Raw genomic sequence first — 15,359 nt, 5'->3', positions numbered from 1 at the left:
TCAAATGTTACCGAAATTAGTTACAGGGTGAACTAAACAACACCTTTCCTGATTTTATTGTAAAAGTTGCACAGTAGAATGACAGTTTGCTACAAGATGTGAGATAAGATGAAAAATGTATTCCATTAGTGTAACAACGCACTCCAGTACTGGGGTAAGTTGTAACAACAGCTCTTTTTGTGCTTGACATTAAAGGCAATTATGGATATATATATATATTACTCAAAGCGAGTCACATAAACTAAGACTGATAAATTTGTTACAACACTTTGTGGTCTCCTCTATTCAGACAAAATCACTTATAGTGCTCTGTTCAATAATGGAAAGTGTATGGACAATTATACTGTATAAGGATAATCTTTATCACTTAGAGATTTTAAAGGAAAATGTGCAGTGAGGGTCAGAAATATCTTATCATTGCCTGAGGTATTTATGGAAACTGCACTTCTCCTGTAATAGGCTACTGCAATTAATTAGCCTGTCATGAGTCTGTACTTTAAGAACTTGACACATTGAACTGTTGTCGGTGTTCTCTCTTAAACTACAATTCAATTATTCTGCTCTGTCCCAAGATATGTAGGCACTTTCCATGAATAGCCTGAATAGGACCTGAAAAAAGAAAAAGAAAAACTTAAAAAGGAAAAACTGTTTTACAATAAACTGACAATAAAATTAAAACAAATAGAATAGAATTAAAGAATATTCCGATTCAAAAGATATATAGGTATTAGATTTTCAGGACAGAAAAAATAAAAGACAAAATATCTTAAATGTATCAGAAGAAAAGATGCAAGATGGAGAATAAAACTCTTTCATACAGCCGATTTAAAGTCATCTATTTGAATATCTGCAAAAGCACTTGTACAGGTGTTGTTGAATTCAGTATCTAAAGTAACACACTTTACTTGAGTTATCAGAGTGAACTTGTAAAGTCGTAGACTTAAGGGATAGTTCACCCAAAAATGTAAATGTTTTCATTGTTTGCTCACCCTCACACTGTTCCAAACCTGCATGAGTTTCTTTCTTCTGTTGAACACAAAATAATATATTCTGAAGAATGTCGGTAACCAAACAGTTGAAGGGAACCATTGACTTCCATGGGAAACATGCGTTGGAAGTCAATGGTTCCCCACAACTGTTTGGTTACAAACATAGGCCTACTTCAAAATATCTTCTTCAAATAAAATCATACAGGTTTGGTACAACCTGAGGGTGAGTAAATTACAGATTTTCAATTTTCATTTTTGGGTGAACTGGCTACCCCTTTAATTCAGAAGGAGAGATTTCAATATGCTTTACATGTAGCCTAGCTAAAATACACGTGAGTTGTGTTTCAACCACCACTAGATGGCAGCACAAACACAGATGTCCGGATCCCGGATACATGGACAAAATCTTTTTTTTTCTGCTTTTGCAAATCTGTTGGCACCGAATCAACGATCCGAAGGTTAATGCGCGACTCACACAGTCATGTCTGACACATCTCTAAATGAAATATTAGGACTCCACCAATTAAAAATGTTTCAAACAGTTGGGAGTGATCATACCTGCCTATTACACTAATAATAATTTCTACACTGATAAGAGTACGAACTTTGGTATGAGATTATGGGCGTTTGGCGGCTAACTTTGTTGGCAAACGTATCGAGCATGGACTATAAAGATTTGAAGTCCGACTCATTTCTAAGAGTCGGTTCTTTCGAACAATTCATTTAAAAGAACCGTATGAAAAAGCCATTCTTTTACATAAAGACTAGGCCCTATATCGAGAGCAGAAATGCCATTTTATGTGGTCTAAACATTTCGGATATATAGCACATATTACTGTTTATTACGTTTTTTCTATAAAAAATGTGTTTATTGAAATATTATGCTGTAGGATTTGTTGCAGCCATGATCCTGTGTCTGTGTGTGTTTTTTTCTCCAGAAATGATCAGAATTACGCTTATGTCATTTACAGCTGCAATAGAATCCAGCTCCACCAAGCTGAGACTGGTTTGGGTGGTCTTACCAACTCGAGCTGGTCTAGCATGTTTTTCCAGTAGGGCCTGCTTGTAAAAAAAAAAAAAAAGACAAGAACATACAGAAACTAGCAAATATAATTTGCATCTACATTAAACGCTGCTAAAATTCATTTCCATCTTCCAGCTGAAAATGCTTTTCTTATGAAATGATTGAAAAGATCCGACTCACAAGAATGAATCGGACAGCTCTACTGCAGTGATTGGCAGTCGTTTGTCCAGCCTCCATGAGATCATAATGCACCACAAACACTCTGAAACCCAGCTATTTAAGGACTGTTAGAAACGGATACATACAACCAAAGGAAGGATTATGGCTTCAGAAGAGATAGAGTTAAATGGAGATGCTAGCAGAGGTGATTCGGGAGAGGTGAGTGATTCTGAACAGATAGAGAACAAATGGGATATTAGTATAAAAGTTGAACCTATTATAGCATACTGGTGTCCATGAAATCCACTGGGGTTAGACAAAAATACATTGACCGAATAGCACTCTTATGTCGAAGAGTTTGATTTGAGGAGTCTGAACGCGTTTCTTTGTTGGTCACTCTATGAATGAGGCTGTTCGTGTGTACATTTTCCAGTATAATCCTCCATACAGTAATGCAATTGTATGGATGAGCCTAACTGATGGGATGGGGGTAAATCTTGCAGGTCGAAGTGGCTTTCGACTGTCCGGGATGTTTGTTTTCCAGTAACGGAAAGTTGTGAATGGCAACGAGTATTCGCTTACACGACACAAAAGCGGTTTAAAGTTGAGAAACAAGCCTCTTATTCATTACTATGGTGTTACCCTCCACTGCATCCAGACCGATGATGAGATCATCGGGCCGTGTAACCCTCAACAATATAGACTCTGAAAGTCAGACTAATAAACTCTGTCAGTTGAGGCGACGCATAACTTGCATTTAAAACGCGGTATAAATGCATTGGAATGTACAGCGTTGTCTACACAAACACACCATAACTGTTGCACATGACACTAAAATACGTAAATAGCCTAAATATTAACAAAAATAACATAACATTATTCAACATAAGTCAATTCATAACTAACTTTATATCTCACTATATGAGATGTTTTAAGAACGGAATTTCCCTCAATATTTAATATACTGAATGTATTCTCTTTTATATATATAACAAATTAGGCTATTTATTTATTATATAGTAGTTCCTACTAACTAGAACTTGCTACTACTAGACTTGTGGGTATATTTTAGGCTAAAATGTAGGGAAAGTGTGTATTTTAAGTGCTGTGACAGATCACCATTTCTCATTAGAAGTCTCTTTCTAATGTTACCATTAATTAAAGCTTTTCACTAAATTAAACTTTGGATTTTAATGTGTTGTTTTTACACTTACATTAATGTTTGCACTGAAAAGAAATTTGAGGTGGAGTGGTTAGAGCGACTAGAGCAACATCTTACTACCAGTGTTTTTTTTTTCCGTCCAGCAAACATCCCGAGACACAAAATCAAACATATCATCATTCCTGTGGGCAACACCAATGTTTAAGACATTGTGAGTTTAGGCAGACTGAAAGGGCAGTGATTTCCATGTGGCTATAATTTCTATGCCAAGTGGAAAAGACACCTCCACCTCCATCACACCTTTGGTATGATGTAATATTTGAGTAATATTATGGTCAACTGCACCACTGATTTTAATACTAGTGCCACAGGTCTATAAATAGTCTACCTGCAAAGGAAAACAAGAAATGACATTCAACACGTGAAGGTATACAGTTAACAGATGCAAGTATAATTGTGAATGTATTGAAGTTCTAGGTTTTTTGATCCTATTGCAGTTACATATCACTTTGCCACATTGTAATGGCAGCTGTGCCGTTTTATATGCACACTGGTTTTTAACACCTCAGCAGTGCATTAATTTTCAATAATAGTTACAGAATTAATATATATATTAACATTATGAACAGGGCTTTGAAAAGTGCTGAACTATCCTAGGCAGCCCATGTAAGTCATTTTAATCTGCTGGCGTTGCCATGTCTTTATGTTTATGATAGCTTTATTTATGCAATTGTTTAATTTAAGTGTAGCCTGTAGAACTTTTCTGCCATCTCCGGGAGCTTACATAACATTTTGTTTTTTAATAGAGCTGCAAGATCCATAGCAAGAAAGAGGAAGAGACCCCTGGCTGTTAAGTTTAGATAACTGGTTCAGTTTTCTCTGGAAGGGTGTTGAATGTGTGTCAGCAGGGCTTGACAACAACACCCGCCAACCCGCCAGATCCGGTGGATTTCAGCAGCGGCGTGTAGCGCAGTCACTACACACTTTAACTGTAGTCTTTTAAAAAGGCATCTGAAATAATAAACTAAGTGCAATGTAGTGTTGTCAAAAATATAAATTTTTCGATACATATCGATACTGAAATATCTGAAACACTTTCAATACTCATTTTCCACAGAACAGATTCACGATACCAGCTGCACTTTCTCACTATTATTTTTCCGACAGCGAGTTACACACAAACTCGCCTCCCCTCACTCACTCGTTTCATTTGCTCTGGATGAATATAGTTGGTGTTACAGCTTGAATTTCGGCGTGGGATTGCACGTTTTTTAGCATAATTTTACTCAATCCCGCAGATTTTGTGCTCACACCCAAAGTGCGTGCACATAGTCGCCTCTCAGTACTAAATTTAGTTCTTTTTTGCTGCTTATTGCGCGTCAAATACACTCAAAATAATGTCTTGATGGGTATTCATGTAAACATGGTCAGTTATGTTTTAAGTGAACATTAACAGTTGAGAAAGAAAACACGTGTAACAGTATAATGGATCCGTGCATCAGGTCTTAAAGTGACAGCAGCCTAATATAACTGCTGTCAAATTATGAGATAATATCAAAAATATCTATATGGCAGTTTTTCCCCATGGTATCAATGTCAAAATTGTGGCCAGTGAAAATGCTGAGTAGCTAATAACTTTGGAAAACCACTGGCCACAGTGGCTGGTGAGCAAAAAAAAAAAAAGAGGTTAATGTCAAGCCCTGTGTGTCAGCATCTGAATGTTAAGGGGTTCATGGAAAGAGGGCAGCTGGACTGAACCACTCCCAAAGTCAACACCTGTCCAGCACTAAGAGCCTGGACAACATTTAGGTATGCAGCCAGTTTAACCAATGTCGAGACATTATTTGACATTTCATAAACTTAGTAGTCTGGGGGAGTTCATTCATTTTTGTTAACACTGAAGACGCAAGTCTGCTTACCAGCTGGTGAGAGTCAAATAACACAAAGCAGATGTAATAATGTGACACCAAAAGCACGTAAGAGCAGGCTCACACCTGCAGCCTGACCTCTCCTTCACCATAGAGAAGAATAATGCTTTTGTGTTCACAGAGCCGCATTAGCGAGAGGCATACAGAGCTCTTCCTCTTAGTGTTCTCAGAAAGGTAAATCTCACGGATCTCATGACCAGTTGTATATTATCTTGTTTAAAAAGAAAGAGCCCAATTTTGGCCAAGATTTAGCTGTCGGACACATGGCCTCACATTTGACTCTAGGTCTTGTGGCTGCAAAACAAGCCCAAATCCTCAGCCCTCCACCACAGTGCTGGACCGTTGGTTTGAGGTGTTCGTGCTGATATGCTGTGTTTGGTTTTCTCCAAACGTGCCGCTGTGCATTATGGACAAACATCTCCACTTTGGTCTCGTCTGTCCAAAGGACGTTGTTCCAGAAGTCTTGTGGTTTGTTCAAACCTAAGCTGTGCTGCCATATTCCTTTTAGAGAGAAGAGGCTTTCTCTTGGCAACCCTTCCAAACATGCCATAGGCCTACTTGTCCATACATTTTTAATTGTACTGTCATGAACTACATGTTAACTGAGGCCTTTAGAGTCTGAGATGTAATTCTTGTTTGTTTTTGTCTATTTGGGGATTTCTGGGAGCATTGCACGGTCTGACCTTGGGGTGAATATGCTGGAACATCCACTCCTGGGAAGATTAGCAACTGTCTTGAATGTTTTCCACTTGTGAATTATCTTCCTCGCTGTAGAATGATAGACTTCAAATAGTTTGGAAATGGCTGTATAACCCTTCCCAGATTGATGGGCAGCAACAGCAACTCTAAGATCATTCTAATATCATGCCTGACTGCTTACTCTCTTAATCCCTATGGAAGCAGAAAGGCTGTACTTAGTTTGTCACCCATGGCTTCTCCATTTTGGCCTCGTTTTTGTTAAATAAATAATGACATGATGTCATATGTCACGTGTTGTTGTTCATCTGAGGTTGTATTATTTACCTCATTTTAAGACCTGCCAAGGACCAGATGATTTTTTTTACTATGTCCTAATATGTAAAACCATAGAATTCAAAAGGATGTCTTAACTTTCCTTTAATTTTCACATGACTATACAGTATAAATGTATAAATTAACATCGATTAATCGTTCCCAATAAAATCTATAACATGCATTTACAAAATAGATTGAATTTACTGCAAACTTAAAGGAAGTTTTAGGTACTTTGTGCCTTTGTGTTTTCTAAGATCGGCCCTTACCAATGGTGAAATAACTATTGCAAGGCCTCTTATGTCTTATTGCTTGATAATAGGACTTTTGCAACTCTTGTTATTTGTATTCTGTTAATGTGACCAGTTAGTCCAGTGACTCTAATGCTTCATGGTATAGTTGTTGAACATCACAGAGGAATTCTAATCTACCAAAAAGCAGCTTTAACAGGACAAGAATTCTTACGTTTTCATTTAAAGAAACAATCAGTCATACATAGAAAATTCGACTGGAATGAAAGCTTTAGGGTATTAATTTGACTTTTGAAAAGTTTCTGTGGTACAGACTGGGTTTCTGTAACCCTACCAGTTTCAATATCCCATGCACTTGTGTTAAAAACAGAAGGAAGGAAATCATGTCAGGGCCAAATAACTGCTCACCCCTTCCTTTCACACATGCCACAAACATCTCTTATCCTAGAGAGAAAAAAAACAACTGACTTTCAGTTCCTTCTAAAACTGAGAAATGTGAACAAAGATGACCCATTACACCAATTCATCTGATGAATAGCCTAGATGGGGTATTGCAGGGCAAAAGACATTGCGCATAAGTCAAATTCTATGCAAATTCTAAGTCTCCAACAACCATAATCGATTTAAGTATACTGTGATCTACCCAAGTAGGGGCATGTTGCTTTATCATGGTCCTCAAACAATATTTCTATGAAACTGTCAAAGCCTACACCCTTAACCTAACCCTTGAATCAGAGAACAATATAAACAGCATAAGTTGATAAGTCGATGAAATATGTTTTTTGTTCCATAAAAGGATACTTTCCCGACTAGGGTAAATCATTTAGAACTGTTTGCAAACAGGGTTATCATTATTAACTTTAAAAAAATAATAATTATAAAAAATAAAAATAAATCTGAAATAAATTATAAATATTAGATGAAAAACCTTAAGTAAATTAAAATGAGAAATGTTGTCTTGCATGCCAGAGAACTGAAATAAGTTGAAGTTGAAGCAATAGAATTACTGTAAATAAACTGGAAAATATAAATAAAATAAAACTGAACAAGAAATAAAACTGAAATAAAAATAATTATTAATATTAAAAAATGAATACACATTTACCTAACTTAGTTAATGAAAACTGAATATATAAAAATATAAGCCGATTGAAAATATTAGCAAATCTATACTAGTATAAAAATTATTCTAAAATAACACTGTTTGCACAGATTATTTCCCCCATCTACCTCTGTAAACATTGCATGATGCTCACGTACTCATTACCTTTTCTGTTTATAAGTAACATCACATGTGGGTTTTCATGGTTGTGTTCAGCGTCCTCAGCACAACCACTGGTCAAGGAACAGGAACACCCCAATTAACATGAACCATTACGCCAATAAGAAGAGTGCAGCGGAGAGCATGCTGGATATAGCCCTGCTGATGGCCAACGCATCCCAGCTGAAGACCGTCGTGGAGCTGGGACCCTCGTTCTCCTTCTACACCCCTCTCATCAGCCTCATCAGCATCTCCCTCATCCTCCAGATCATCGTGGGGGTCTTGCTCATCTTCATAGGTGAGAGAAGCTCATCCAAACAGAGAACCCAAAATATAGAGACAAGAATTAATACATGATTAGATATCCACCTTCCATAGGATATCTAATCATATATATATATATATATACACATATACATACTCGCTCTCATATATATATATATATATATATACACACACACACACGTTTAAGACCATAAGAAACCATTTAAATGAAACCTTTTTAAACTGGTTGGGTAGTATGTAAAGCAGTATGCAAATATTTCTTTTTGTGTGTAAATTTACTCGCTCTCTTGTTTTTCCAGACCCACATGACTTTGTATGAACACACAAGAGACGTTCTAAGGAATGTTCATGCTCTCCTCCATAGATTGGAAGTGTTAAGCTCTAAAAAAGGACAAAAAGAAACAAGATAAAAGTACTCAGTACAGTGTAGACACTATACTCCAAGTCTTTTGAGATCATTTGATAACTTTGTGTGAGGAAAATATTAAAATTTAAAGGGATGGTTCGGAGTAATGTCAACCTAGGGTCCTTTGCACCATGACCTCGAGCCAAACACACCCCCCCCCAGAAGCTTTTTTCCCCTTGGTTGAACATTAACATTATTTTTTTTAGCTTAATTTACCTTAACTGAACAGCTTTGGAGTCACTGGAATGATTATATGACTTTTTTCGAGGTTGAATGGTGGCGTCTCGCTTCTCTCTAGCACCTGTGAGCGGAAAAAAACACCCTTGCAACTTTGGGCCGGCTCAGCGTGATATCAGGACTGCCAGGACTTTTACGGGCTTTTCCCAAATCATGGAAGTGACCTCGACGTCCGGGTTAGCAGTAGCATTAAGCCATCAGGCAGTTGTTATTTAAATAAACTCCTGATGTACTTACAAACTTTCCAATGCCTCGTTTTATGAGTACAGAACCTATTTGTATTACTGTAGAAGTTTGGTACCATTCTGGGCATTATTAGTGGGGTAATTTACGAGACACAACCTTGGATCCGTTAGCGCCAGCACTAAGCCATTCGGGCTGATATCTCTAAATAAGCTCTAACTTTAATAATGTTCGACCAAGGGGAAAAAAAGCTTCTGGTGCAAAGGACCCTAGGTTGAAATTACTCCGAACCATCCCTTTAAGTCATTATTCAATGAAAATCTTGCTAAAAATAACTCGATTTCTAAGAAAGAAAAGTTATACAGGGTTTCGGGTGAACTTTTCCTAACATTTGGCCATTCGATCAAATAATAATATCTAAAAGGAGATTACAGTCTATCAGTTTCATTGAATACATAGCATTTCATGTGCACAGTATACATACGGTACTGCATAATAAAATAATCTAATAAAACCAATAAAATAGTACTAGTATATACGTAGCAGAAAGGTTGTAATACATTTAGCATGTCATGATGCTTGTATCAGGTGGTAAAAGTTTCCCATTAGGAATGCTTTTACTTTTACTTTTATTTTTGACCACATAGTGAGTAAGAGCAGATGAATCATTCTGTTGAGAAAGAGGTTCGGACATAATTTGAGAAATATCCCTTCCTCTCTTTTCAACTTAAACAGCATCCAGCCTCCTGTTTCTAGCAATCATTAGCTGTCTGGAACTTCCTTAAACGCAACTCTGTGCTTTACAGTGGAATCCATTGTTAACACAATCATCTTGTAATTGGGGTAAATTAGGATTCATTTTTAATATTGAAGGTTTTACAGTAATCATGAAGGTTCTTTTTAACTTGAGCAGTGAGTAAAGTGTGTGATGTTGTAGATTTTGACATCATGTAATTATTTTCCAGGCCCGAATTTGCCCTTTCATTTTAATTTAAGAAGCTGTTCAATCAGTTTAATAACCTTTTCTTTTATGTAAAAGTTCTGAATTACATAATGATCTGCTGTTATTGTTTTTGTTCTGCAGTGAAGTGGAATCTGAATGACTCAAGTAAACACTTCATACTGAATCTTCTGGAGAACATCACCACAGCTCTCGTGTTTATCATCGTAGTAGTAAATGTTTTCATCACAGCATTTGGCGTCCAAAGACCAGAAGAGAAAAAATCTTAACAGGCAATGCTGGTCAGGGTTTCCTTCAGATATATATAGTTGGACATTTATTATCAAAAATTATATGTAGTCATTAAATACTCAAATGTGCCTCTATGTAAATATGCCTTATGTTTTACATGAAGAAACTTTGTTTTTAGTCACAGAAATGACACGATAACAGGGTAGATAATATAACTTGTGAATCATAAATTCTGATGAAAACAAATGTAATTTAAAAAATTGCAATTACATATAATTGTTATATAGGTAATTGTTTAATTACATAATGCACTGTAATGATAAAATTGGAACAAAATTTCTAATAGGATCATTACTTTCTGACTTACACATGTTAAGTCCCAAAGAACAGCCAAATAATGGTCCATGTGTGACACGTTCAAGCCTGAAATGAACAGTAACACCTCACCTCACATGTGACCTTCATACTGCCTACCTGATAGTCTCCAGACACTGTATTAGCGGCCTTTAGATGTCCATTTATGTGTGGTTCGACACATTGCAACTCTCTCGCACTGCACGAATAAGAAAGTAAGGATACATTTCTTACGAATTTAGATCCAGAAAGGATCTTTTCTCACAAACTTCAGTACCTTCACTACACATGAATATAAATTATCTTACATATAGCACATTTTCTTTTATTAGTCAACCAAAAAAATCATAACTGTAGCTTTGTTGTTGTTCAATTTATAGCCGAATGCATGTTGTCTGTTTGCATTGACTATGTAAGAGCGCCCTCTACTGACTAGGATCTACAATGTCCTTTTCTTTCAAAAATGTAATGCTGTTTAGTGTTTTCGTATTTGTTGTGATTATTCACGATCAAATGTTTATATGTTTCTTGAACTTTTTGTACAATTTATATGGATATCATTTGAATAAATGACCAAAGTTGTTTTTCATTTTTAAGATAACAGGATTGTGTCATAAAAGAAAACCAAATCATGAAACAGAAGTGCATTTAGTCATTATTACAGTGCAGAGATCCATTGTAGAGCTACTTACAGTTGCCTCCGTGTTCATATTGCACTCTGGACTTTTTGATGCTGCTGTATTAAAGGGCAAAACATTTATTCTGACATCAATGGAAAAAAATACTTTTTTGGGGGGGAGAGATATATAACTATAAATATAACTTTTTCTTATCCACAGGTGTTTGTTTTGGAATATCAAGACGTAAAAATCACATTAATCTCCAAATACATTAGTAACACTTCCAAAGCATTGTTTTATTAAACCCTGACCAAATAAATACAGTTTCTCAGTTAACTATTGTGAACGTTTCAAGGCTGAAAATATCAGTTTCAAATAAGATTTACAAAACAGTCGCACTGCAGAAACAAGGCCACAAGTTGATAATATCAATTATTAGTGCACAAACCAGTGCAAACATGCTGTCAGTATAAAAGTAAGCTATACAAACATGCTCAAATAAAATATATCTGTTTAAACCTCAGCCCAAAACAAAATGTATTACAAAGTAACAAGCTCCGAGGACCAGATTTACCTGTAGTCTTTAGTGTCTTACGTGTCAAAATATTCTGACACGTTGATCTACGTGATTTGTCATGTTTATCCAGTTTTGTATGTGCTAAATAGTGTAATGAATTTGGAAATGTGGATTCCTTTGTGTCCACACTTTACTAATATAATTTTAGACGGTCTGTGAGAATTGAAAGGTATTGACTATACATAATATAGAAATAAGTTTTTTTAACAATAATTGCACAAACAAAATAAGGGTTGCATCATTAACAGAAGCTCTGCATGTTAACTTCAACTGAATACTTTAGTGTAAGAGAGTTTAATAGTAATGAGTTCCTGCTCTTTTTATGGCATGTAAATGGCTATTATTTCGAATGCATAACTGTATGTAGTTATATAAATCATTATATTGTTATATTTAAAATTGTAACAAGAGATTCCATATTTAGGCACGAAACCTTAAAAGTTAAATCTTTGGACTTTTGCCTCATGGCAATCATTTCTGTATATACATAGTATATATACCTGAATTAAAATATGTTTTTGATATGTTTGACATGGATATTTGAATCAGCTTTTTTTTTAAGGCAGCAAAAAATCCATTATTTTCCATCTTCTGAGTACCAGATGAGAACGTCTCGCACTTTTCTACCGAGACCCATCGCAGCCAGACCCAGAGCGCTGCTGGAGCCTGACACCTGCTTGGACTCTGCGGATAAAAACATTGAGCGCTTTCAGTCTAGGGGATGGATTTTTTGATGAGGGTATGAAGATATTAACAAGTTTGTGCACTTACCACCATAGTAATACAGCAGAGCTGCTCCTACAGCCACACTGAAACAACTGAGGAAGAAAACCGGACCTGTGCAATGACAAGAAAACATGATGGAACATCACTTATGTAAATTGTGTGCGTTTACTAGTGTGTGGTCACAGAAATGGCTCACTTACTGTGGTCATTTAATACATGTCTTTCTATGGGAATCGGGATCGGGCTGACTGGATCACCAGACTCTACAAAAAAGATTAAAACCAAAAATGAAATCAGGTTTAACCCTCGAGTGCTCTTCGGTCACTTTTGATTTTTTACTTCTTTGGAATGGTAAGGCACTTGGTGACTATTGTGGCACTTGCTATGTAAAAACACACACACACAAATTGTGGAAATGATTGGAAAAGGTTAAATGGTCCTTAATAAAAAAGTGACACTTTTACTACCCGTGGTTAAAAAATTATCACCAAAGAAATTAATGGGAAATTATATGAATAAATTATAATAATAATAATAATATTATAAAATATGAAAATACAGGGAAATCAGCCACATTGCTGAAAAAAACACAGCAATGTAGGGGTTAATTGAATAATGTTTTAAAGAAAAAAGATTAATTGTGTTGTAAAAATTGTAAAAACAAATGGATCATAATTATTGCATTAATATTACGTACCATAAAACTACAAAATATCAAATAAAAAATATAATTTAACAAAAATATATTACATTAATTTTACATTAAAGTTACATTTGAGGTGTTTGGCCACTTTTGACCGAGAGGAGTGTGTGTTTGGAGCACCAGAGGCTTAATAACAGGCTTAAATACATTTCTACAACCACTGCGAATAAGAAATTATATGCGTGGCAAAACCAAATGAATATCCTCAAAAGAATGACGTGGTTGTGAGTGGAAACCGGTGATTCTGCCAAACCTCTGAGTCGGAGACGCGTGGGTAAGCTGAAGTAAACGTCTTCCACGTGGAGGTGAAGTGCGCGGTAAAACTCTCGACATGCCTCTTCTCCTTTCTCCTGTAGATGAGACAGCAGCTCCGCCAGCCTGATACAGGTGGGAACATCCAAATCCCTGAACTAATGTTTGGGAAAATCATTATTGGAAAAATAAGTTATATTACAGATATTCCCTAAAAGACAACTGGACAGTTTCTCTGTATTACTGAAGGTGGAGCTCTTACTTTGGAGGCCTCCTTGTCAGTCAGGATCTGTGGGTAGATTCGGTTCAGCTGCAGGATGAGTTTATCCACCAGTTCTGTATCAAGACGTCGGTCCGATTTCAGGAACCAGCTGTCTATTCGCAGCTGTTCATGGAAGCTCTCTGTCATTTACACAGAATAAAGTCATACAGGTTTAGAACAACATGAGCGTAAGTAAATGACAAAATAAAAAATGTGTTGGATGAACTAATCCTTTAAAGGCCAACTGAAGTGCCTTGAAACGTGCAGTATTATTCAATGTGTTGATGTAATTCTACTGAAACAGGAAGATAGTGTGGGACGTGTTGAAAGGCTCCTCCCCTTTTTTTACATAGCCAATAGCATTTAGTTTGTACAACAGCTCGGCCAGAGCCGTTGAGCTCGGTAAAGCCGCAGTTTCTTCTAACCGTTTCTCCTCCATATCGCTTTAAAATACAGCATTCTTTGCACAATTCAAATGGGTCTGATATGTTTGGTGGTATACGATGTGTATATGATGCGCTCTGTACTATCATGTCTCTGGACCGGAGCTGCGGTGGTTCACGTGACACTAACGTGAAACCAGACTTCATTCGCCCCAATGGAAAGCATGCTTACACTGTCTGAATCGCTCCCTATCTCCTATGTCACCATGTAAAAAAAAAATAAAAATAGTAGGCTAAATGTATTAACAAGTGGCAGATTTTAGCCGCAGCTTCAGCGTCTATTTATAATGTAGGGGCCGGGACGCTTTAGATTCCACAGAGCATTTGATTGGACAGAAAACCTGATGAGAAGCTGAAGTGCAGAGAGATGTCATCAAAATCATTGATCCATATTGGCAGAAGTGAGAGACTGTAAGTTTTGAATGCTTATATCTTCTAAATGTGAATTTTGTCATTGTTTTGGAGCACACTAGCTTATATAGATTACAGTAAGGCTAACATTCATTCTAAACCACAAAAAACTTCAATCTTGATTTCATGGGGACTTTAAATAATCCATTCTATTCAAATGAATGCAGTGCACATTTCGGCCAGAAGATGTCGCAACTTCATGAATAATATTACATTGAGCAAAGACACGGGGAATGCTAGACTGTCAAGCCTACTTTTGAGGGTTATTTTTTATGACTTTTAGCCAACAAACCGCCTTATAAGTTCAGAAGTACAATATCAGCTGGTTATAGAGCTTCTGAAATGCAACATATTAAGCAGAGTAGACTTTAAGACACCGCAGTAGTCGAGCAACAACTGTCGAAGCATAACTAGTCGAACCAGTTCAAGTTTGTGAGCAGCGAGTATATGCATCCTATAAAGAACACTTTATAAAGTAAAATTACTATCCTGAGTTCATATTTATACTTCACATCAAACAAAACAGCAGTAACAAAGTTTGACTGACCTCCCATTCTGAAGTGCCCTCTGTTGTCTTTTGTTTGGAAACGCCCATGGTGTTGGAGGGGCGGAAACCATGGTGAAAAAATTACCGGAAGTTCCGATCAAAACGTTACATTATGGAACTTTACGCAAATACAGATTATATTGTAAAAAATTGATTCGAATCCCTTTGTGTGATAGATGAAACGCTTACAACTGCATATTAGTTGTTGACTGGCAAGCAGTGAGCGCTCCATATAAAACGATTTTGATATTAATAAACAATCTATTACGTGTATGTTAATCATTTATAATGTATAACGTAAAATAATATGTATACATAACGTTAGCCCATTCATAAATATGTAGAAACACACGTTATCTATCTATACACACATTCA

At 36.3% G+C, this 15,359-nt stretch overlaps 2 protein-coding genes across 3 annotated transcripts; one reads left to right on the top strand and one right to left on the bottom strand.

Moving 5' to 3' along the window:
• The first annotated feature begins 2,214 nt into the window (after positions 1-2,214).
• ninj1 (ninjurin 1) lies at positions 2,215-11,208 on the top strand. The gene is made up of 3 exons (XM_084394899.1): positions 2,215-2,391; positions 7,843-8,083; positions 9,981-11,208. Exons 1-3 carry the CDS (start codon positions 2,335-2,337, stop codon positions 10,124-10,126), a joined length of 444 nt encoding a protein of 147 aa, XP_084251025.1. The 5' UTR covers positions 2,215-2,334; the 3' UTR covers positions 10,127-11,208.
• Positions 11,209-11,337: 129 nt separating this feature from the next.
• On the bottom strand, positions 11,338-15,039 carry card19 (caspase recruitment domain family, member 19; the record flags this gene model as incomplete). 2 transcript variants are annotated; one of them, XM_084394897.1, is made up of 6 exons in its annotated part: positions 11,338-12,323; positions 12,411-12,476; positions 12,566-12,628; positions 13,322-13,478; positions 13,583-13,722; positions 14,984-15,039. In XM_084394897.1, 6 exons carry the CDS (start codon positions 14,988-14,990, stop codon positions 12,217-12,219), a joined length of 540 nt encoding a protein of 179 aa, XP_084251023.1. In that variant the 3' UTR covers positions 11,338-12,216. The 2 variants fall into 2 exon arrangements, with proteins under 2 accessions (XP_084251023.1, XP_084251024.1); XM_084394898.1 differs by lacking the exon at positions 14,984-15,039 and having other exon boundaries at positions 13,583-13,729.
• Positions 15,040-15,359: the final 320 nt, after the last annotated feature.

This window comes from Rutilus rutilus (genome assembly GCF_951802725.1).
Source record: "Rutilus rutilus genome assembly, chromosome: 22".
Classification (NCBI taxonomy): domain Eukaryota; kingdom Metazoa; phylum Chordata; class Actinopteri; order Cypriniformes; family Leuciscidae; genus Rutilus; species Rutilus rutilus.
Note: the sequence above shows the minus strand (reverse complement) of the source record. Positions and strands in the feature narration are given on the sequence as shown.

Coding starts and splice junctions, on each gene's coding strand:
- ninj1 (XM_084394899.1), top strand. CDS start 2,335: ATGGCTTCAGAAGAGATAGAGTTAAATGGAGATGCTAGCAGAGGTGAT. Junction 2,392..7,842: donor GCAGAGGTGATTCGGGAGAG/GTGAGTGATTCT, acceptor GGTTGTGTTCAG/CGTCCTCAGCACAACCACTG. Junction 8,084..9,980: donor GGTCTTGCTCATCTTCATAG/GTGAGAGAAGCT, acceptor TTTGTTCTGCAG/TGAAGTGGAATCTGAATGAC.